This window comes from Podarcis liolepis, assembly GCF_965112155.1.
Source record: "Podarcis liolepis genome assembly, chromosome: 13".
Lineage (NCBI taxonomy): Eukaryota > Metazoa > Chordata > Lepidosauria > Squamata > Lacertidae > Podarcis > Podarcis liolepis.
This window is the reverse complement of record NC_139573.1, coordinates 40742097-40763423: the sequence shown is the minus strand read 5'-3', so window position 1 is coordinate 40763423 and position 21327 is coordinate 40742097. Positions and strand designations below refer to the sequence as shown.

Here is a 21327-nt window from a genome sequence, read left to right as displayed (position 1 = left end):
GTACATTCTCAAGGTTGGGTACCACTGATGCCAGAGGTGCAGATGTTCCTGCTTAGTCAACCAGATGAGGAGCAGAAGACCAGGATTCCAGGATTTATACCAGGCCTGACCTTATACACAGCCCTTACACTGCCTGGCAGTTCCAAGTGTTGCTTGCTCCAGTTCCCTTCCATAGCTGAAGAGGGTTCTGCCACCTCAGTATACCCAGTGCCAGGAAGTTTTAGGTTAGGACTCAGAGCTTCCCATTTCAAACCCACAAGTCCCAGATTCCTTTCCCCTCCCCCTCGCCTTAATGAAAAATCAAATCCACTGCCCCCACTCCCTGCTCTCGTTCCCATTAATAATTCTCTCTTTTAAATATTTCAGAATCAGTGCTCTGTGCCTTTAGAAGTCGAGATAAAAAGAACGGGGAGCTAATAACTCCCGAATTGTAAAAGTCCTCGAGTGCAAATTGCCTCCTCCATTGTGCCTCGTGGGTTCTGACAGTAGCTTTCTCGTGTCTCTTTTCCCTCATGGAACGAGTAATGACATTTTAAAAAATTTCGATTAACCCTAGGCAGCCAACTCCTCCTTTCCACAGCACTTTGTCTCTCTCTCTCTCTCTCTCTCTCTCTCTCTCTCACACACACACACACCCACACCCACACACCCACACACCCAGCCTTGCACACTAACACGACAAAAAATATTCCAACAATTTTAAGTTTGCTTTTAAGTGCCTTTAACTTTATTGACTTAAAGAGGACCAAAGAGAGGTGAAATATATTTCTTCTTCTTCAAATATATATAATATATATATATTTATATAATATATAATCTTAGTTAACTCAAAGGTATATATACATTGTATAATAAATAATTATAAAAAGAGCATTTTCTGAATATAACTTTCAAAAAAGGCTGGAAACCCTCTACGGCTTTGTAAAGAACTTTGGATACAGCAGGTTGAGGGGAGGCCGGGGGGACGGGGGACGACGACTTAATGTTCCCCAAAAGATGACTGGAATATATAGTTTATTAGTATGCATGTGCCTGTACCAGCCCCTTTCTAGTCAAGCATAGTGGATAAGAGATCGAGGGCAGGCTGAGTGACTGCAGGAATGAAACTAGAATTTATTTCACCCAGTTTGGTCCACACACAGGCTGGGAGTCTCAATGTTGCCCCTCTGGAGGCTTCACCCGGGGCAAAAAAACCTGGCTAGCCCCCCTGTAGCTACCGCACTGCCTCTCTGGAACAGATTCCTTTTTTTAATCGCAAAAATCAGCCGTAAAGTTAAGCGCGGTTACTGCTAGCTAGGAATCCTCCTAGCCAGAATCTTACCATTGACCGCTGATCAGCATTAATGGTAGCTAATAATACTGACCTCTTCCTCAGTTGCGGATCGCAGTTTGCAATGCCATCGCCCGCTCCCAGCTGCTCTCAACTTCAGTGAGAGAACTCCCATGTTAGGTCTACAGCAGCACAGGGGTCTGTTGAGTGTGGGAATTTTTGCTGCTGAGTAGACGGCGGGCTTAAATATGTACACTGGCTGGCTTCTGGCTAATGCTATAAATGCCGAGACACTTTGGCTGTGGGTAAAAGGTCTACTCAACCAGCATTGTGGAGATGGCTTTAGGAGGTATAGCAGATGAGAAACTTGATTGTGTCCCATCTCACAAAAGGTCAATACAGTGGTACCTTGGTTCTCAAACTTAATCCGTTTCCGGAGTCTGTTCAACTCCCGAAACCATTCGAAAACCAAGGTGTGGCTTCCGATTGGCTGCAGGAGCGCCCTGCAGCCAATCAGAAGTTGCGGACGTTGCATCGGACATTTGGCTTCTGGAAAATGTACGCAAACCCAAACACCTACTTCTGGGTATGTGGTGTTCGGGAGCTGATTTGTTTAATAACTAAGCCGTTCAAGTACCAAGGTACCAGTGGTAATGCAAGTCTTTTATGTTGCCAACAAGGACCCTTGCTTCCAAGAACTGGAGGTTCTAGTATCAGCCTGTCCCAGGCTTCAAAAGTGCCGTTGACAAGCTGGGAAGGATGAATAGGAGAGCTGTGGAAATGATCAAGAAGGTAAAATCCCTGTGAGGAAAGAAATCGTGTCAGTTCAGACCAGGGGAAACGAAGTATTAATGTGGGACAAATCGCTCTTGCATCTTTCCAGTGGTTTAAAAAGAAAAGGAAAAAAATCTCGGAGGATGAATAATTCTTTTCCATCTCCTTCTGCTTGGAGCTATCCAGTAAGTCTAAGGCAGGGAGCAGAAACCTGTGACACTCCAGATCTTGTTGGACTCCCAACTCCCCAGCCAGCACGGCTAGTGGTCAGAGTTGACGGCAGTTGGGAGTCCTCATCCCTGCCCCGAAGGCAGCTTGATCTGGTGGTGCTGTTGCAGTCTTTTGGAAACTGGAGAGACTGCTGGAGCAAGAAAAAACAGAGACATATCTAGGACAAAAAGACATAATAAAAGTGATCCTGATTGACAAGATTTTAAGAGCAACAAGAGGAAAGTATTAGCATGCTTGGGGGACCTCAAGTTGCGGAAGTGTGTGTGTGTGGCAACAACCCTAAAGGTAAAGGACCCCTGACAGTTAAGCCCAGTCGCAAACGACTCTGGGGTTGTGGCGCTCATCTCGCTCTATAGGCCAAGGGAGCTGGCGGTTGTCTGCAGAAAGTTTTTCCGGGTTACGTGGCCAGCATGTCTAAGCCACTTCTGGTGCAACGGAACACTGAAGCCAGAGCAGTGCACAGAAACACCGTTTACCTTCCCGCCGCAGCGGTACCTATTTATCTACTTGCACAGGCATGCTTTCGAACTGCTAGGTTGGCAGGAGCTGGGACCGAGCAACGGGAGCTCACCCCATCGTGGGGATTCAAACCACTGACCTTCTGATAGGCAAGCCCAAGAGGCTCAGTGGTTTAGAGCACAGCGCCACCCACGTCCCATCCACAAAAAACCCATCCACAAAAAACCCAACCTATCCACAAAAAACCCCCGCAACTTCAGTGACCATGAATGTTGCAGAGAGTTAGAATGCCTTGCTTGAAACTCTGATCTCCTTTTGGGAGAGAGGACACATTGTGATGCGCTGTTGCAGACCTCACTTGCTCTAACAGCAAACTCCAGTGCTTGAGTCCCTTTCAAAATGGAGACGCCCCAAAATAAGATGGCGGTCTCTCCCGACCTGCAGAAATATGTGCATTTGCAAATTAAAAGATAATGGTGTTTCTTAACAATCTAAAACCTGCCTGACGGGAGTCTGTGAGCATCTTGATGGCAGCTGAGCCTGCAGAGGAAAAAACGGTCTAAAGAAACTGGAAGACTGGGAGGCAATGGGAGTATTCCAATCATGTCTGTATTTTGAGACATGGAAGGACAGTTGACCAAGCCCCTTTCCCCATCAAAAGGAAAAGTATTATGGGACGAGAAGGAAGAAGTGACTTGCTCAAACCCCTGACAGCTTTTAGTAAGTATCCTAAAATGGGAAGGGAAGGGTAAGAGTTGGGGGGTACCTCTCCCAACTCCAGAACTGTGGACCTTATAAAACACCTAGGTTTGAGGATGACAGCCTTCTAGCATGCTGTAAAGGTAAGCAGGGGTGTGTTTTTTTATTGCTTCCTTGCTCCTGAAACTCTACCCACCAACCCTGAGCACTACAAGGCTCCCATTCCATTGTCTGGAACCACGAAGAAGCACTTCTCTTAGGGGGAGGAGAAATGCAATGTTTTGTTGCAAGTTCTGCTTGTTTCCACTAATAGCAGATTCAAACAGCCAAGTCCCTTTATCAGTTTGGAAACAAACAAAAAACGAGCAGAAATTTTTACACAGGAAATTCGCTAGGTGTGCAGAAACCCACGTTTGTAAATTTAAAAGCAGTGGCCATCTGTCTCCACGAGCTGTTGAGCATTGGGTGGAGGAAAATGGGAAAAAGAGAGGAGGGGGATTGGCTTATGTGAGCCCCTAATAGCTTATAATATGCAAGAGGCGGGTTGGCTGGCTGGAACCCTCAAACGGGAGCGGTAAGGATCCATCTCAACGTTTTGTTGTTGCAGATCCCATCGGTTGCCCTCCTGTTAACTCAACCTGCTGGGAAATGCTGTTAAGGTTTTAACAAAGGTTTACATTTTGAAGGAGGGGCTGGCTGCAGCTATTTCCAAGGCCCCCCATGCCAGTTCTTTTGGAATGTGCCCGGGTTATAGCAACACAACTGTATATACACATTAAACAGGGGGGTTTGGGGAAACCCCGTTGAAAGGAGAACGATGAGACGCTCTTTACTCTCTCCCCCCCCACCCGTCCCCTTCAACACCAAAATCATTGCTGCTTCCACAGTGGATGACTCAAAACTCAGGCCGGGCATACAGGTGGGTGAGTGAGGAGGGAAGCTCACGGTTTTAACGCATGAAGCGATTCACAAAACAACTGCAGTCGTCGCTTGATGACTCCGAGGCCTGAGGTGGCCATCACAAGGTTGCCTTTTGTTTTCTTGAGCACCCACATTCTTTTTCTGCACCTCGGTATCTGCAGTGAGCAGCTGTAACCATGCCCCTCTCGCCAGTGTCGCTACAGCCTTGCTCAGTCCTTAGGGTTTTAAAAAATATATTATATTCTGATATGTGCAACAACAACAAAAACCAGACCCCTCCCATAACCCAAAACTGTTTCGGCTTGAAATCAGGAACCTGTTTTAACAAGAAAGAAGGGAGATGCCGGCAGGATTGGCCGAAGGTCCAAGGAAGTCTTGTTATGTTGATTTCCAACGGGGTGGTTCTTCCGCCATTGCCTGCCTTGGCTAGGAAGGAGGGAGAGAAAGGCTCCTGTTTTTTCTTCTCCGTGTTCAGGTGTCGGGCTGCAACGCTGGTGTTTCCTGGCAGTCTCTTCACATTTATCATTCCGCTTTATCAAGGGCCTCTTTCCAGGAAGACAAAGCAAGAAAAAACAACAACAGCACGATCACTGCCAATGTTTATTATTATTATTATTATTATTATTATTATTAGGGTTCCTTTTCTCTGTCTTAACAGCAGTCACCTTGTCCATCGCTGGCTCTCCTGCCTCGATTTTTATTTTTAAATGAAAATCCGCCATAGGGTGGGGAGGGCAGTTATAGTGGGAACATTGTGCAGCTTGGGAAGAGCGTCACTGCTTCCTTGATCAAAACGGCTTCCAAAAAGCATCTATGCTCCATGGGAGCAAACAACTTCAGGAAAAGGTTTCAGTCAGGGAAACTGCACACTAGGGAACGGCCCGTCCCAAGTCACCCTCATGCTTGCTTTTAATCATTTTGAAAAATACAAGGGAGGCCAACAGGACTTCCATACTGTCTTGGTCACAGCTATGCCATACATTTAAAAGCATAACAGTGTTTAACAGTCATAGAGAATCCTGGGAACTGCAGTTGTTTAGGGTGCTGGGAACTTTAGTTCTTTGAGGTCCACATCCTTAAAAAGAAAACCAAAAAACCTTCAGTTGCTAGGATTCCTTGTGAGAGCCCTGACTGCTAGTGATAGAAGAGTGCTTTAAATTCATGGTGTCTGAACAGGGGACGGTTTCACGCTGTTTCATGGAGAATTATTGCCAGATGTGCCATGTTCAATAGGAACATGATGTTGGACTCCCAGCACCATGGCCAATGCTCAGGGAAGATAGAAGTCGTCGTTAAGCAACCTCTACAAGGCCACAGGTTCATTAACCATGTCCTAGAATCTCCTTAAAGGAGACAGGAGGCAGACTAAGCAAGAGGGATATTGTTCTGCCATCTGTGCCATAATATGGACCAGCCTGCATCCTTATCACCTGCTCCGCATCTTGTACGTAATCTTTACTCTCATCGTAAAAGGTGTTCATATTGGTGTTGAGATCTCCTAAGCTATTTTACTGTCGAATCAGGGTAACCCAAGACCTAAACAGTCCTTAACATCCCTATCCCTAAACAGCCTTGGTCCTGTATTCCTGAAGGAGCGTCTCTACCCACATCATCCAGCCCGGACACTGAGGTCCAGCACTGAGGGCCTTCTGGCAGTTCCCTCGCTGCGAGAAGTGAGGTTACAGGGAACCAGGCAGAGGGCCTTCTCGGTAGTGGCGCCTGCCCTGTGGAACGCCCTCCCACCAGATGTCAAGGCAGTAAACAACTATTTTACTTTTAAAAGACAACTGAAGGCGGCCCTGTTTAGGGAAGTTTTAATGTCTGACGCTGTATTGTTTTTAATATTCGGTTGGAAGCCGCCCAGAGTGGCTGGGGAAACCCAGCCAGATGGGTGGGGTATAAATATATTATTATTATTATTATTATTATTATTATTATTATTATTATTATTATTATGTGAACTGGCAGGACAATGGGGAGAAGGAAGAGAAGATCCTGGAGACGTGTCTCTGGAACTGGGATACACCACTGGGGATGGGGAAGGAGAGGTTGGTGCAGGAAGTACTCACAGGGTGACAGGATGGTGAGGGGGTGGGGGTCAGTGCAAAGGAACCAGAGCAGCAGGAGCCATCTCAAGAGCCAGAGGGGCCCCTGTCTCCACCAACATGACGGGCTCTGAAGTGTAGGGGGCAGCAGGCAGGGTGCTTTAGGAGGCCGAGGCAAGCAAGGGTCCACAGCCCAGCTCCCTTGCTGGCCGGGTGGGGCTCACTAGCTCTGGGAGGGGATGTGTGATTCCTCAGCTGGAGAAGGCTTGGGACAGGTAGGGGCCCTGTGTATCTGAAGGAGCCTCTTCGTTCAGCCTGGACACTGAGATCCAGCACTGAGGACCTTCTGGCGGTTACCTTGCTGCAAGACATGAAGCTACAGGGAACCAGGCACAGGGCCTTCTCAGTGATGGCACCTGTCCTGTGGAACGCCCTTCCATCAGATGTCAAGGAGATGAGTAACAATACAACCTTTAGAAGACATCTGAAGGCAGCCCTATGTAGGGAAGCGTTTTTTTAACGTGTAATGTTTTTATGGTGCTTTTATCTATGTTGGAAGCTGCCTGGAGTGGCTAAGGCAACCTGGTTAGATGGATGGGGTGCAAATATTATCAATCCCAGATGCTGCAGTCAGCATGCATTCAACACAACCCATACCAATAATAATAATAATAATAATAATAATAATAATAATAATAATAATACACTGAGTGGCTTCCAACAGAATATTAAAAACACAGTAAAACATCACACATTAAAAACTTCCCTAGACAGGGCTGCCTTCAGATGTCTTCTAAAAGTCAGGTAGTTGTTTATTTCCTTGACATTTGATGGGAGGGCGTTCCCACAGGGCAAGCACCACCACCAAGAAGGCCCTCTACCTGGTTCCCTGTAACCTCACTCCTCGCAGTGAGGGAACCGCCAGAAGGCCCTTGGAGCCGGACCTCAGTGTCCAGGCTGAACAATGGGGGTGGAGACGCTCTTTCAGGTATACGGGGCTGAGGCCGTTTAGGGCTTTAAAGGTCAGCACCAACACTTTGAATTGTGCTCGGAAACATACTGGGAGCCAATGTAGGTCTTTCAGGAGCAGTGTTATATGGTCTGGGCGGCTACTCCCAGTCACCAGTCTAGCTGCCTCATTCTGGATTAATTGTAGTTTCCGGGTCAAAGGTAGCCCCACGCAGAGCGCATTGCAGTAGTCCAAGTGGGAGATAACCAGAGCATGCACCATTCTGGCGAGATAGTTTGTGAGCAGGTAAGGTCTTAGCCTGCGTAAGAGGTGGAGCTGGTAGACAGCCGTCCTGGACACAGAATTGACCTGCGCCTCAAGGGACAGCTGTGAGTCCAAAATGACTCCCAGGCTGCGCACCTGGTCCTTCAGGGGCACAGTTATCCCATTCAGGGCCAGGGAGTCCCCCACACCCGTCCCCCCAAAACAGCACTTCTGTCTTGCCAGGATTCAACCTCAATCTGTTAGCCGCCATCCATCCTCCCACCGCCTACCTTTTTATTTGCACGTGTGGACATCATAAACTCGGATGCATTCTTGGCAGCTGACGTAGCAGCACCAGTGGAAGATGCAATGACACTTTTCCTTCCTCTTCTCCGTCCGGGTGTTGTGGCCGCGGCCGCAGCAGAGCAAGTCGCACCCGTCGATCCCGTGCGAGGTCACGTTGCACATCCTGTCTCGGGTGCCGAACGAGCCGGTCTCGGGGTTGGGCTCGCAGAAGTTGGGCGAGTTCTCATAGTAGACCAAGTCGCGCTCCGTTGGCGGCTTGAAGAGGGCATATTTCGCACGCAGCGTCTCCACCCACCCACGAGATTCCCGGTGTTTCTCCACCACCATCTCTGAAGCGCTGTCGTATTTGTCCTTCAAGTAGTCGCCAATGGCGCGGAAATCCGGCTGGGCCCACCAGCATGTTTTGACCTCGCAGCTGCCCGACAGCCCGTGGCACTTACATTTCAGGTGCATGTGGTCCAAGATCGTCTAAACCAAAGCGAAACGAAAACATGCCAGTCAAGTCCAGAGAAGCACAGAGAAGCACCCACAGGGCATCTTCCATCTAGGCCAGGGGTCTGCAACCCACGGCTCCGGAGCCATATGTGGCTCTTTTACACCTTTGCCGCGGCTCCGGGGCAGATAATAGCGAGGGGAGGAGGCGCATTGTGCGCCCCGACACTCCCCACTGTGGCGGGCGCTGTACTGGCTGTGACGTCGCATGGGGGTGGTGCGTGCATTAGTCACGCACCGTCCCGACGTCACCTTCCCGCCCGCCCGCTACATTGTAAGGGGCATGTACGCTGGTCACTGCATTGAAAGGGGGCATGTACGCTGGTCACTGTTTTGAAGGGGAGTGAAGAACACACACACAAAAAAAGGTAACTTGTTAATTTAATGTTTATTTCTATGAGGAGGAGTAATTCTGAGGGGTCAAACAAAGAAATAATAAAAAAGTGACAAAAAAGTTATTTTTATAATGACGAGTTTTGCGGCTCCCAGTTTTTTTTCCTTCGGAAACGGGTCCAAGTGGCTCTTTTTGTCTTAAAGGTTGCAGACCCCTGATCTAGGCTCTATTGGGGCTAAGGCCATGGACCAGGCAAGATTATTCTAATACAGTCATACCTCATTTTGCTTCTTTTCAGCATGCGAATGCGGCAAACTTGGAAGTGTATACAGTGGTACCTCGGGTTAAGTACTTAATTCGTTCCGGAAGTCCATTCTTAACCTGAAACTGTTCTTAACCTGAGGTACCACTTTAGCTAATGGGGCCTCCCGCTGCTGCTGCGCGATTTCTGTTCTCACCCTGAAGCAAAGTTCTTAACCCGAGGTACTATTTCTGGGTTAGCGAAGTCTGTAACCTGAAGCATATGTAACCTGAAGCGTATGTAACCCGAGGTACCACTGTACTTCCGTATTTCGCTGCCCATGCATGTGCACTTCGCACATGCGCAGAAGTGCTGTATCGTGCTCCGGGCTTGTGCAGAAGCGCCGCTCTAGTTGCGGACTTTTCGGGGTGCGAACGGCACCCCGGAGTGGATCGTGTCCGCAACTAGAGGTACCACTGTACAGTGGTACCTTGGTTCTTGAACGTCTCCTTTGACGAACGTTTTGGAACCCGAATGCCAAAAACCTGGAAGTAAATGCTTCCATTTTCGAACGTGCCTCAGAAGTCAAACTGCATATTTTTCAATTTTCTCAATTGAATTTGTAGGCAGCTCTTTGCGCCTCAGTTTTCAAACGTTTCAGAACTCGAACGGTCTTCTGGAATGGATTACGTTCAAGAACCGAGGTTCCACTGTACAGTATATATATGATTACAGGGGCAAGATTGTTAAATGCACAAGGATGGAAGGATACAGTCCTGCTATGGAGGAACGGCTGATAAAATGACTGGACTGAGATGGCAAAGTTGACGTGTTTAATTAGAGAGAGAAAATCGTTGGCATTGATTAAGGATTGGAAACTTCTTATGGACTTTTTGCAGGAAAGAGAAAATGGACTTGTAATATTTGGATTTGAAGACTGGAAAAATATTGGCTTATAGAAAATAAAATAGCTGGACGTTATTGAGTGAACACTATATTGAGCTGACAGACAGAGAACGGGAAGTCTTTTATCCTTTTCAATTTTCTTTTCTTTCTCTCTCTTTCCTTTTTATTTTAAATTCTGATTTTATAACCAAAGATTCCACTAACTAGATGTAGTAGTGAAAATTTTGAGTTTTGTGTTTGGTGGTGGGTGTTGTTTTGGATTTCCCAATGATATAATCACATAATCAGCATACAGGTGAATTGTACAGTTGTCTCAGCCTCAACTTCTTCAATGTTAATATTTTGTCATTTGGCTAGGGTTAGCGATTCTAAAGCTACTGAGGGAAATAAAAGGGACGAAGAGACATCTTTGCATAGTTCCTTTTTAACGGTATCATATTTTTTTCCTTGAAAGTGAACTCTGCACTCAAATGCTTCTATGCAAATGTCTCTCATTAAACTTCTTCATTAAGGAAAAATGCTACCAACCACTACTTTGCTCCATGAATTGTCATTCAAACCTTAAGGCCTTGATTTAATAAGGAAATTGGGTGGTAATTATGACAGAACAGTAAGCTGTTTGAATAGCGTTTTAGATTGTTCAGCCCTGCAAAGGCAAATTTATTTTATTGTCCCCCATATTGCTGATGGGCACAGAGGATGAGAGTAGTTTGTCTAAGGGAAACTAATGGCAGAGGTCAAATTATTTGCAGCTCAGCCGTTTAACTACTATGTTACACTATATATGATTCCTGTCTTGCTAAATCATATCTGCATTTTGGCATGATTTCAGCACAATCCAATGCACATTTACTTGCTAGTAAATGCAGACAGCTTTCAGCGGCTTTCTTTATCTCTCCTCTGTTGACCAAGGCCTCCCTCTCTTCGGTATATTCCTCCCATACTCTTGGATGTCATATTTACTTAACTCAGTTCTGGGTAATATTTCTGAATTTTTATTGGGTGACTACAAGATCAGTTCATAGGTTGCGCTATGTCGAACCATGGTTTAGCACGAATGAGCAGATGTGCAGCTTTCTGAGGAGAAGATTGTAGTCACTCCTCTCCCAGTACCACAGTCGTTAGACTACCTGGGGCTAAACCATGGTTTGGCTTAGCATTGTGTCTAAACTGCAAAACACCCATCTGCACCTGCCAAGAGCACACCAGGAAGGCTATGAAACAAGTGCAAATATCTGCTGGAAATGTAAAGAAAAAGAAGGCACTTTTTACCATATGTGGTGGAGGTGTAAGGTAATACAGTCGTACCTTGGGTTACATACGCTTCAGGTTACAGACTCCACTAACCCAGAAATAGTACCTCAGGTTAAGAACTTTGCTTCAGGCTGAGAACAGAAATCGTGCAGCGGCAGCGGGAGGCCCCATTAGCTAAAGTGGTACCTCAGGTTAAGAACAGTTTCAGGTTAAGAGCAGACCTCCAGAACAAATTAAGTTCTTAACCCGAGGTACCACTGTAAAAACATTATGGGAAATGATACATAATGGATTGGGGGAAAAATGTTTAAAATAATGTTTGTGGAAAAACCCAGAGGCTTTTTGATTAGGAATGGTAGGTACCGATATTCCAAAGGAGCAGAAAATGCTTTTTATGTATGGAACGACAGCCGCACGGATGTTACTAGCTCAGAGATGGAAAGAAGACCAAGTCCCTACCAGAGAGCAATAGCAAACTAAACTGTTGGATTATGCCAAAATGGCAAAACTGACCTGAAGACTCAGGAACCAAGAAGACCAAAACTTCAATGGTTAGACAAGATGGCCTCCTTAGGCCTGGGTTTAGTCACATTTTGGATTTCTCTGTTCTTACACCGGAGGCCTTTCCAGCGAGTAAGCTAGGCAAAACGGGGCAGGACATCTTTCCCCCATGCTGTCTTAAGAAAAGGACAAAGAGCTGAAGGGGCACACTCACTGTTCTCCCAGCTTCATTATTGTGCCTGTTCATGGCGGAGCGGGCATCCGGGCGATTTTCCCGGGCGTCGGCAAACTCCCGCGAAACCAGCACGCCAAAGTCGGCGTCCTCGCTGCAGCCTCCCCATTTCCAACCTTCGCCCGGCGGCCCCTTGTGATGCGAGTCACAACCGCAGATGGTGGACGTGCCTTCAGCACAGGAGCGAGTGACGGCGAAGGCCACGCCGGCTGAGGCGATGGCGTGGACAAAGGCAGATTCTCGCGTGGCTGCGAACAAGAGGGAGAAAAAGACCCGGTTATTTTGCAAGCTGTGATCTTATCATTTGCCTTCCCTTATGAAGCAGCTTTTGGCTTTTGGATTTGAAAGTTCAGGCCCACAATCAAAAAGTCCCGTCTTTGTTCTCTTTTAGCAGAATTAGATTTCTTCCAAGTTCTGCCTCCTGCTATCTGCCCTTTTAGTATTTCTTTTTTAAAAAATGAGATTATGTGCTATCTTTTGTTTTGCATGAAATGTCGCAGAGAGCTGCTTTGAGAGTTTGCGTCCAACAGTGAGGAATAATCCATCGCCGAGCTATGCTCAGAACAGGGACTGGGGTAGAAATGTAGGGGTTAGGCTCTTTGGAAAACGTGACGTTGTCCATTTACAAACTCTGGCATAAATATCTAATTCCTTTTCTGTTGGTAGCTGCATAGCTAGTAACAGCGTATCACTGGAAATCCCAGGTGGAGCTACCTCTTGAGACTGGGTTCAACAAAATTTGGGTTATAACTAGTTCAGAACGACTAACTGGGCTTAGAAGAATTCCAAATGGGTTTATTATAAAGAACATCTTTGGTGAAACCTGGCCTGCCCTTTTTTCATACATAAGGGAAAAAGGTTCTCTGTCTGTGGAGAACCTATATGGTCTGCCAACATTTTAAGACCATGTAAAATGATGCCATAGACTTGATGCTTTGTTCTTTTCTTTGCGATGACTGTACTGTATAATTAATAACTCCAAAAACGAACGCTTTTCAGCTGTAAAAAGAGTGCACCTTCGATTTTAAATCTGGAAAACAAGAGTGCCTCCGGCCTTGGACGTTTTGGAACCGACTCGAGGCAAAGTAGCTCCCCTCAGGAAGGCTGCCTTCAAAAATAAAGGAAGATACGGTGTGCGAAGATAAAAACTCTGAGGGGAAAGTTGCCACCTCTAAACCGACGGAGGCTTCCGAAGATTCGGGAAAAGGCAGTCTGGAAGAAAGCCCAACTCTCCACCCCACCCCATGAGGCGTGGGGGGTTGCCTGAGAGAGATTTCCCAGTGGCAAAATTGAGAGTTCCCAGAAGCGCTGAGGGGGCCGGGTTGGGGGGCAGAGCCTGGGTGGATTAGGGGCTCTTGACAGAGCTCCACTGTAACGGTCTCCTATCCAGACCCCGTTACCTGCTGGGACACTCAATTTGCCATTGTTTGCGGAGTGTCACACTGTATTACCCACATAATGTGGAATGTTTCTGCCAGGCCCGGCAGTACCCACGGGGCTGGCATTCCCCGCGGCCACCCCTTGGCAACGGGGCCCGCGACCGCCCTGCCCTGCCATCCCCCCGCGAGCCCACCAGTCAGGCTAGGAAATCTCTATTGAGACCTCTGGTGCCGCCAGTCCTCCCCTCCCGGGCTCCGGGTGGCGAAAGGGCGTGTGAATGGCGCGGGGTTGTGAAACAGTTCAAGGTCTGGAACGATATCCCCCTGCCCCGGTGCACAGTGGGGATGGGAGCTTAGCTCTTTTCTCCTGGATATAAGCTCATTTTCTCTCCCTCCCCACCACCCGCCGCTGCCTTTAAATCTCCTGCGTTTATATCCAGTCCCCCTCTTTAAATGCAAATTTGTCATCTGTGTCACAGCTGAGGAACACTGCTGGGTTATCACAATGCTCTAGGGCCATTTCGCAGCCTCCGATTTCCTCAGCCGAGGCCCTGGAGATGCGGGTTTTGTTCGCCACATTTGTTCCAGGGAAATGCAGTCAGCTTCTCTTACACAGAGAGTCATTTGCTACGGCTCCCTGAGGAGGTAGCCTTTTCAGTCCTGAGGGGACCCACCTTTAATCTTGTTCTGCACCATGAGACCCACCTTTAACCATTCCCCCCCCCCCAGCCTTTCAGAAACCTTTATTTATTTTTTTAGGCCTTGAGGTGGTTAAAAACCTGGGCTACTTCAGGCTGTGGGTGATAGCTGTCAGACTCCTCCATGTAAAAAACACACACAACACACTTCACTTTAGGCCAGTCGTTCCCGACCTTTTTTTGGCCATGCCCCACCTAAAAAAGGTAAAGGACCCCTGACAGTTAAGTCCAGTCACAAACGGCTCTGGGGTTGCGGCGCTCATCTCACTTTACGGGCCGAGGGAGCCGATGTTTGTCCGCAGACAGTTTTTCCGGGTCATGTGGCCAGCATGACTAAGCCGCATCTGGCGAAACCAGAGCGGCGCACGGAAACGCCGTTTACCTTCCCGCCAGAGCGGTACCTATTTATCTACTTGCAATTTGACATGCTTTCGAACTGCTAGGTGGGCAGGAGCTGGGACCGAGCAACGGGAGCTCACCCTGTCGCGGGGATTCGAACCGCCGACCTTCCAATCGGCAAGCTCTAGGCTCAGTGGCTTAGACCACAACGCCACCTGCGTCCCGAAGCATCTCTAAAATCCTGATGCCTCTCCCCTGTGACATATAATTCTTATTATTCAAAAAGTGAACTCCTATTCACATGGAGGAAGCCTAAAAGGCCATCAACTTGGTCTAACCCATTCTCAAATTGCTCCCCCCAAATCAAATTGGCCCCTCTGTGGGGCGTGTGCCCCACATTGGGAACCATGGCTTTAGGCAATGAGATATTCAGGAGATTTATTGTCCCCTAGCCTTTCGGCTGAAAAGCTAGTTTTCTGTGTCAAGGGAAATGTCCATCTGGGGGAGCGTTTGATCATGTTTCCCACCCCCCACAGTTTAAAAGCCGAGACCAGGAAATGGAATTGTTGTTCCACTTTCTTGGTCTTCCTTTAACATGAAAACATGGTACAGTTAATATGGCCGGTTTAAGGCGTGGCACTAAGTTGGGCTCAGATTTCAGATTCTGCTCCACCTTGGTTTTATTTATTAAATTTAAGCTGCTTGTTAACTTGGGCGTGCACGCATATGCAATTCATATCCTCCCTGGTTCCTTCTTTCCAAATTGATCGATCGTGGGGTTACATCAATCATGTTGTTATGGCCGGTTGGCTAATAAATCACGACTGACTGATACATTAATCACGTCTAGGCAGAGGGGATTTTACCACTTCCCCAGATTTTTGATTATTCAGACGTGGAGTGAAATTCTCTTCACTTTGCCCATTATTCCAAGTTGCCTCTCGATAAACTGCTGATCTGAAATTTAATGAGATGGGTGGGGGCAATAAGAGAAAACGGGAATTAAATAAACAGCCCCCCGGGAGAATGAAATATCCATTAAAAATTGTGTTTTTTTACAAACGCAAGTTGTCAACTGTCTCCCTCCCTCGGAAAATAAATTTAATGGTACGTGTAAATCCCAGTGGGACCTCAGCGTGATCCACTGGGAAGGCCACCTGTCCAATGAGATGGCTGAGAACTTTGCAATGGCCTGGTAGGCTACTTTTACAGTTTCCCATTCAATTCATTGGGGTTTTCACCTGAGATCTTATTGCTGGATGGTGTGTTTTGTTCCACAAGGCCTATATCATTCTCCTGTGGGCTGTTGGGGGTGCCTGTGTGTGTGTACAGTCTTGGCAATTTGTTAATCTGTACTTGCCCTTAGGTGGGACGTGGGTGGCACTGTGGGTTAAACCACAGAGCCTAGAGCTTGCCGATCGGAAGGTCGGTGGTTCGAATCCCTGCGATGGGGTGAGCTCCCATTGCTCAGTCCCTGCTCCTGTCCACCTAGCAGTTCGAAAGCACGTCAAAGTGCAAGTAGATAAATAGGTACCGCTCCGGCAGGAAGGTAAACGGCATTTCCGTGCGCTGCTCTAGTTCGCCAGAAGCGGCTTAGTCCTGCTGGCCACATCACCCGGAAGCTGTACGCCAGCTCCCTCGCCCAATAAAGCGAGATGAGTGCCGCCACCCCAGAGTCGGTCACGACTGGACCTAATGGTCAGGGGTCCCTTTACCTTTACCTTTACTTGCCCTTAGACAGAGAGGATGTGAAGTATACCTGTATGTGATATCTTAGATCTGACTTATTGAGCAGCTTACAGTAAATGCATTTTTTCCTTCCCTCCCTCCCTGTATGATTATACTGGGACAACCTATGCAGCCTCCCTCTGTTGTTTGCAACAAAGCTGTATATATATATTTCCAGCAACATATAATTTGGTCTTGAAATCAGACGTATTTTTTTTTAAAAAAGGAGAGTGACACACGCATTATTTTGCAAGTCAACGCTCCACATTAATGCCCTTAAACTGTTGCCATTTAAAAATTAAAAAAAATTCAGCTGTAATTTTTAAAAATTAAGAACTTTTAAAGTCACGCTTTGCACAAACTGGGTGCCAGTTATTGGCATGTTCTATATGATAATTGTGAAGCTGCCTTCTCCTTTTGGCTCACTGGGTCGATGCCTCTCAGCCTAAGCCAACTCACAGGGTTGTTGCAGGGAATAAATGAGGATTGGGAGAACCTTGAGCTCCTGGGAGGAGGAAAAAAAGTGGGGGAAGCAATGCGTAATAATGAATAAAATGTGCTCCACTACTGGCAAGTTATGGGTGCTCCTCCTCTAACCCGGCTTGTGCTGTACCTTTATCGAGAACAGGCCCGAAAATGGCCAAGCTGTCGTCGATGGTGGTGCAGTTCCAACGGCGCCCCCGGAACTGGTGTTGGCATTCCTGGATTCCTAGCTTCACGCCCTCAGCCACGCTGGGCATGATCTCGATGTAGTTGCGGCAGAACCGGAGCTGCTTGGGCACTAAGCCAGGAATGGAACCGCACAGGATCGGCTGGGAGCCCAACGAGGTATATTGCTGGCCTAATGCGAGGGACCTGCAAAGGGAGAACATATACAACCCCCTGCTTGAAAGGGCATTGGGCACTTTGTATGCCCGCACTGACTCTTCCACCCAGTGGCAGACTGTCAGGAGCCAGCAGTAAATCACACCCTGCAAATGAGAGTTAACTCTTCATTGGCAAAATCAGGATCTGCGCAGGAGGATCTGTCAGGCCTAAGGAGCACAGCAACTCTTCTCCGGCAGATCTTGCCCCTATGAAGAGGTTGCTGAGACCTCCCCACGGCTGCCTAAGCCCCCTCCTCTCCAGGGTTACCCCCAAGCAATCTGAGACTATGCCTGAAGCCAACCTCTCCCCTGCCCTTTTCATGTCTCTTCTGGTTCTGGGAGACCAGGATTGCCTTGGGATATTTAAAGTCATAACTAGTCCAGTGTTTCCCAAACGTTTTTGGGCAACGGCACACCTGTTTACTGAAAAAAAATCTCGCGGCACACCACCATTAAAGCCCCGCCCCGTGACGTCAGCGCGCAGCGTCACGCCGGGAGGGACGCACAAAAGTGAAAGTTTTTTCCCTCGGCAGCTCCTCTCAGCTGCGCTCAATCCGCCACGGAGCGCAGGAGCGATGCCTCTCTCTGGCTCTCCCTCCGCGCAGGCTGAGGGAGGGAGGGAGGGGCGCGTGTGACCCGTCTCTGCTGGGAGACCAAACCCAGCGAGGCAGAGTCACGCGGAGGCGCCCAGGCAGCGCTGCCGGCTGCGAGGAGGAGCGCCAGGCAGCAGCAGGAGGCGCGGCCTCTCCTCGCCGCCGCCGCCCCGCCTCTCGCCGCCCGACTCGCCCGCCTCCCTCCAGGCATCTCGCGGCACACGAGGCAACGTCTCACGGCACACTCGTGTGCCGCGGAACACCGGTTGGGAAACACTGAACTAGTCAAAGGGCTGCCCTGGGGCAGGATATCATGTATTGAAAACAATCCTGACATCTGCCTATTGAACCTGCTCCCAAGAGAGCTAATTCTTCTATGTGAAATGTCCCAAACCAAAGGTTCACCGGACTCCACTCTGTTTCCTGAAAATCTGTCAAATGTTTGAAAACAATGCATACCCATCCTGTCTCTCTTTAGCATTTTTCTCGGGGGTAAATATGTCCAGTTCATTTTTGTCTTTCTTACTATCATTCATTGTGCATGGCAGTTTATCAACGTTCCTAAATCAAACTGAGAACTGTCTCTGCCCCTAAAGATATTGCAGTCTAAAATTAACAATGAAGGAGGGAGGGAGGGAGGGAGGGAGGGAGGGAGGGAGGGAAAGAAAGAAAGAAAGAAAGAAAGAAAGAAAGAAAGAAAGAAAGAAAGAAAGAAAGAAAGAAAGGGTAGCAAGGGATGGATATGAGCAATTGCATCTACAAGCACTTAAACTTTGCTACAATTGGGAACAAGGATTAAGGGATTAGTCCAAAATCCTTGCAGAAGTGATAGGAGGGAAGAAAGGAAGAAATATAAATGTTGAGGGAGAGACATCCCAGCATAGTGAAGTCATGATTCCAACATAAAACATACTGGTTTTTCTTCTACCCTTTATCAATTTGCATAGTTCTCTCCTGAGTCCTTTCCCATGTTTACAGTTGTGGTACACAGAAAGCGATCACAGCACCGTCACCTCCTGAATCCCAGGATAAACAACGTTTCCTTAATAGACCTAAGACAACCTTGTGGGGTGGAGGGGGATGAATGGATTGTGATATTTCCATTTTATAGATTTGGGAGAACTCAGACAGAGAACCTGCAGTTTGCCCCTGAAATGACCCTGCACGTTCATGACCTGGGTAGGATTCGAACCTGAGCCTGATGCTCTGCTGAACCGCACTGCCTCAACCCCTCATTAAGACTGGGGAAGTGCTGCGTGCCACGAAAGCACACAGGCAATTATATCACCTCATTATCTTCTTACCAGCGCTGCATTAAGCTGCGGTGCAAAGATCAAAGCCCTTGTTTTCTTTCAGGGTGCTCAAGTCTTGTCCTTCAGAATCTTTTTTGCTAACTTGGCAGCAGAACCGTTTTCCTTTGCTGCGGTGGAAGCCGGCCTGCTTTCCAGGAAGCGGCAGCTGTAACCTTGGGGAGAGCCCAGGTTCCTGCGCAAATTTATCCCCCCCAGAGAGGCATTGCGTGGAGATGATGGAGCGTGTGGTGTTAGCACCCTGCTTGTATTTTCTAGGAACGTCCAATGCTGGGATTAGATTCTACGTACAAGGCTGGTTCTATGTGGAATCTGCCTTTTGAAGGTTACTTGCAACTATACCTGGTCCAGATGCAGCAGCCAGACCATGGGTAGGAAACTAAGGCCCGGGGGCCAGATCCGGCCCAATCGCCTTCTAAATCTGGCTTGTGGAGACAGCGAGATTTTACATGAGTAGAATGTGTCCTTTTATTTAAAGTGCATCTTTGGGTTATTTGTGGGGCATAGGAATTTGTTCATTCCCCCCCCCCCCAAAAAAAAATATAGTCCGGCCCCCACAAGGTCTGAGGGACAGTGGACGACCACAGTTATGGTCTCCCACCACTCCTCTGAATCCAGCCAGTCCATGGCAACAAATCTTGAGCATCTTCTTAGTCTCCTCCTTTCCAGCTACCATAATCTAGACCAGGGGCAGGATGAACCTCAGGCTTGGGGGCAAAGACAGCCTTCCAGGACTCTCTTTCCAGGCCTCAGGATTTTGTCTGCAGGCCACAAGCTCCATCAGCCCCAGTCTGCAACCACTACCAGTCACATCCACTGCCAGGATACACCTGGACGTTTGTCCACAAGGGAATGACACTGACTTCCCATAGCTCAAGCCATGCACAAGGTGGCTTACAATAGGAAAAGACTTACATAATTACAAATAAAAGTAGTCATGACCAATAAATAAAACTCATCAAAAAGTACACAGCCAAACTGAACGACTTCCTCATAAATCATAGTAAGATCTAAAAATAAAGGTACAAAAAGTGATATTAAGTTTAGCAGCAAAAAACCCCACCAACACCCACTAAAGAACACCCCAGCGCAGGAGTCCTCTCAGCAGCTTAATTTTTTGTAGCTGGAGTCAGTCCAGGTCCCACCCTCCCAGGCCAGGTGGAAAAGGTCAGCAAGGCAGGGAGCAAGTCTTCCTGGAGTCAATGCCAATGTGGTCCTTGAACTGAGAAACGTTCCCTACCATGGATTTATTTTTTTTTTTATAATGGTTTTTTTATTTGCTTTTTTCCAGGGTAAAAATACAACATCATTGACACTACAAAAGCAGTTTTTACAGAAAAGAAAAAGGATTATAAAAAGAAAAAAGAAAGAAGAAAAAAAAGAAAGAAAAAAGATTCACTTTTCCAAATCAATTTTCATAATCAACCAGACTTCCCCACATCCCCCATCCCCTGCTTTCTTTACAATAAAATAAACAGCAAATTAATACCTTATTTCAGTTGTTTTTGTGTTTTCATTTAGTTATATTATCCATAATTTATACATTTCTAAATCTTAAACTTAAATTCTCTCATTTACCAATTTCAGTACTGAGGCATATTTTTCCAAAGTACTTAGCAAACTGTCAACATTCATATAACTTAGTGTTTTTGTAAATAGTCCTTAAATTTTTTCCAGTCCTCTTCCACTGCCTCTTCTCCCAGATCTCGAATTCTGCCCGTCATTTCAGCCAGTTCCATGTAGTCGATCAGCTGCGAATGCCATTCTTCCAGCGTGGGTAACTCCTGTGCCTTCCAGTATTTGGCTATAAGGATTCTTGCTGCTGTGGTTGCATATAAAAAGAAAGTTCTATCTTTCTTTGGCACTCTCTGGCCCACAATGCCCAGGAGGAAGGCCTCTGGTTTCTTGTGAAAGGTGTATTTCAACACCTTTTTCAATTCGTTATAAATCATTTCCCAAAAAGCCTTCACCCTCGGGCATGTCCACCAGAGGTGAAAGAAAGTTCCTTCAACCTCCTTACATTTCCAACATTTATTGTCAGACAGATGATATATCTTTGCAAGTTTGACTGGGGTCATGTACCACCTGTATACCATTTTCATAATGTTTTCCTTTAAGGCACTACATGCCGTAAATTTCATACTGGTGGTCCACAACCTTTCCCAGTCTTCAGACATAATGTTGTACCCTATGTCCTGTGCCCATTTTATCATTGCTGATTTGACTATCTCATCTTGGGTATTCCACTTAAGCAGCAGATTATACATTCTTGAAAGCACTTTCGTCTTAGGTTCAAGTAATTCTGTTTCTAGTTTTGATTTTTCCACCTGGAAACCAATTCTTTTATCTTTTTAAAAGTCTCTAAGATTTGGGCATAGTGAAACCAGTCTCGCACCTTTCCTTTCAATTTTTCAAAACTCTGCAACCTCCAGTTATCACCATCTCTTTCAATTATCTCACAATATTTCAACCAGCCACTCTCCATGTTACGTAGTTTTATAGCCTTAGCCTCAACCGGTGATAACCACCTCGGGGT

The 21327-nt window shown here is 47.1% G+C and overlaps 2 protein-coding genes and 1 long non-coding RNA gene across 3 annotated transcripts in view; 1 reads left to right on the top strand and 2 right to left on the bottom strand.

The window, feature by feature from the left end:
- Positions 1-21327, bottom strand: part of LOC310690877 — a 237370-nt gene that overhangs the window by 42941 nt on the left and 173102 nt on the right. The window lies entirely within an intron of this gene.
- NSF (N-ethylmaleimide sensitive factor, vesicle fusing ATPase) overlaps positions 1-21327 on the top strand; it is a 271739-nt gene that overhangs the window by 104525 nt on the left and 145887 nt on the right. The gene's annotated exons all lie outside the window — the stretch shown is intronic.
- WNT3 (Wnt family member 3) overlaps positions 2750-21327 on the bottom strand; it is a 52519-nt gene continuing 33941 nt past the window's right edge. The window contains exons 2-5 of the mRNA XM_083470174.1: positions 16636-16877; positions 11861-12126; positions 7903-8386; positions 2750-4899 (exon numbers count right to left, since the gene is read on the bottom strand). Coding sequence (XP_083326300.1) covers positions 7907-8386; positions 11861-12126; positions 16636-16877 — 988 coding nt within the window. The 3' untranslated portion in view covers positions 2750-4899; positions 7903-7906. The remainder of the gene's footprint in view (positions 4900-7902; positions 8387-11860; positions 12127-16635; positions 16878-21327) is intronic.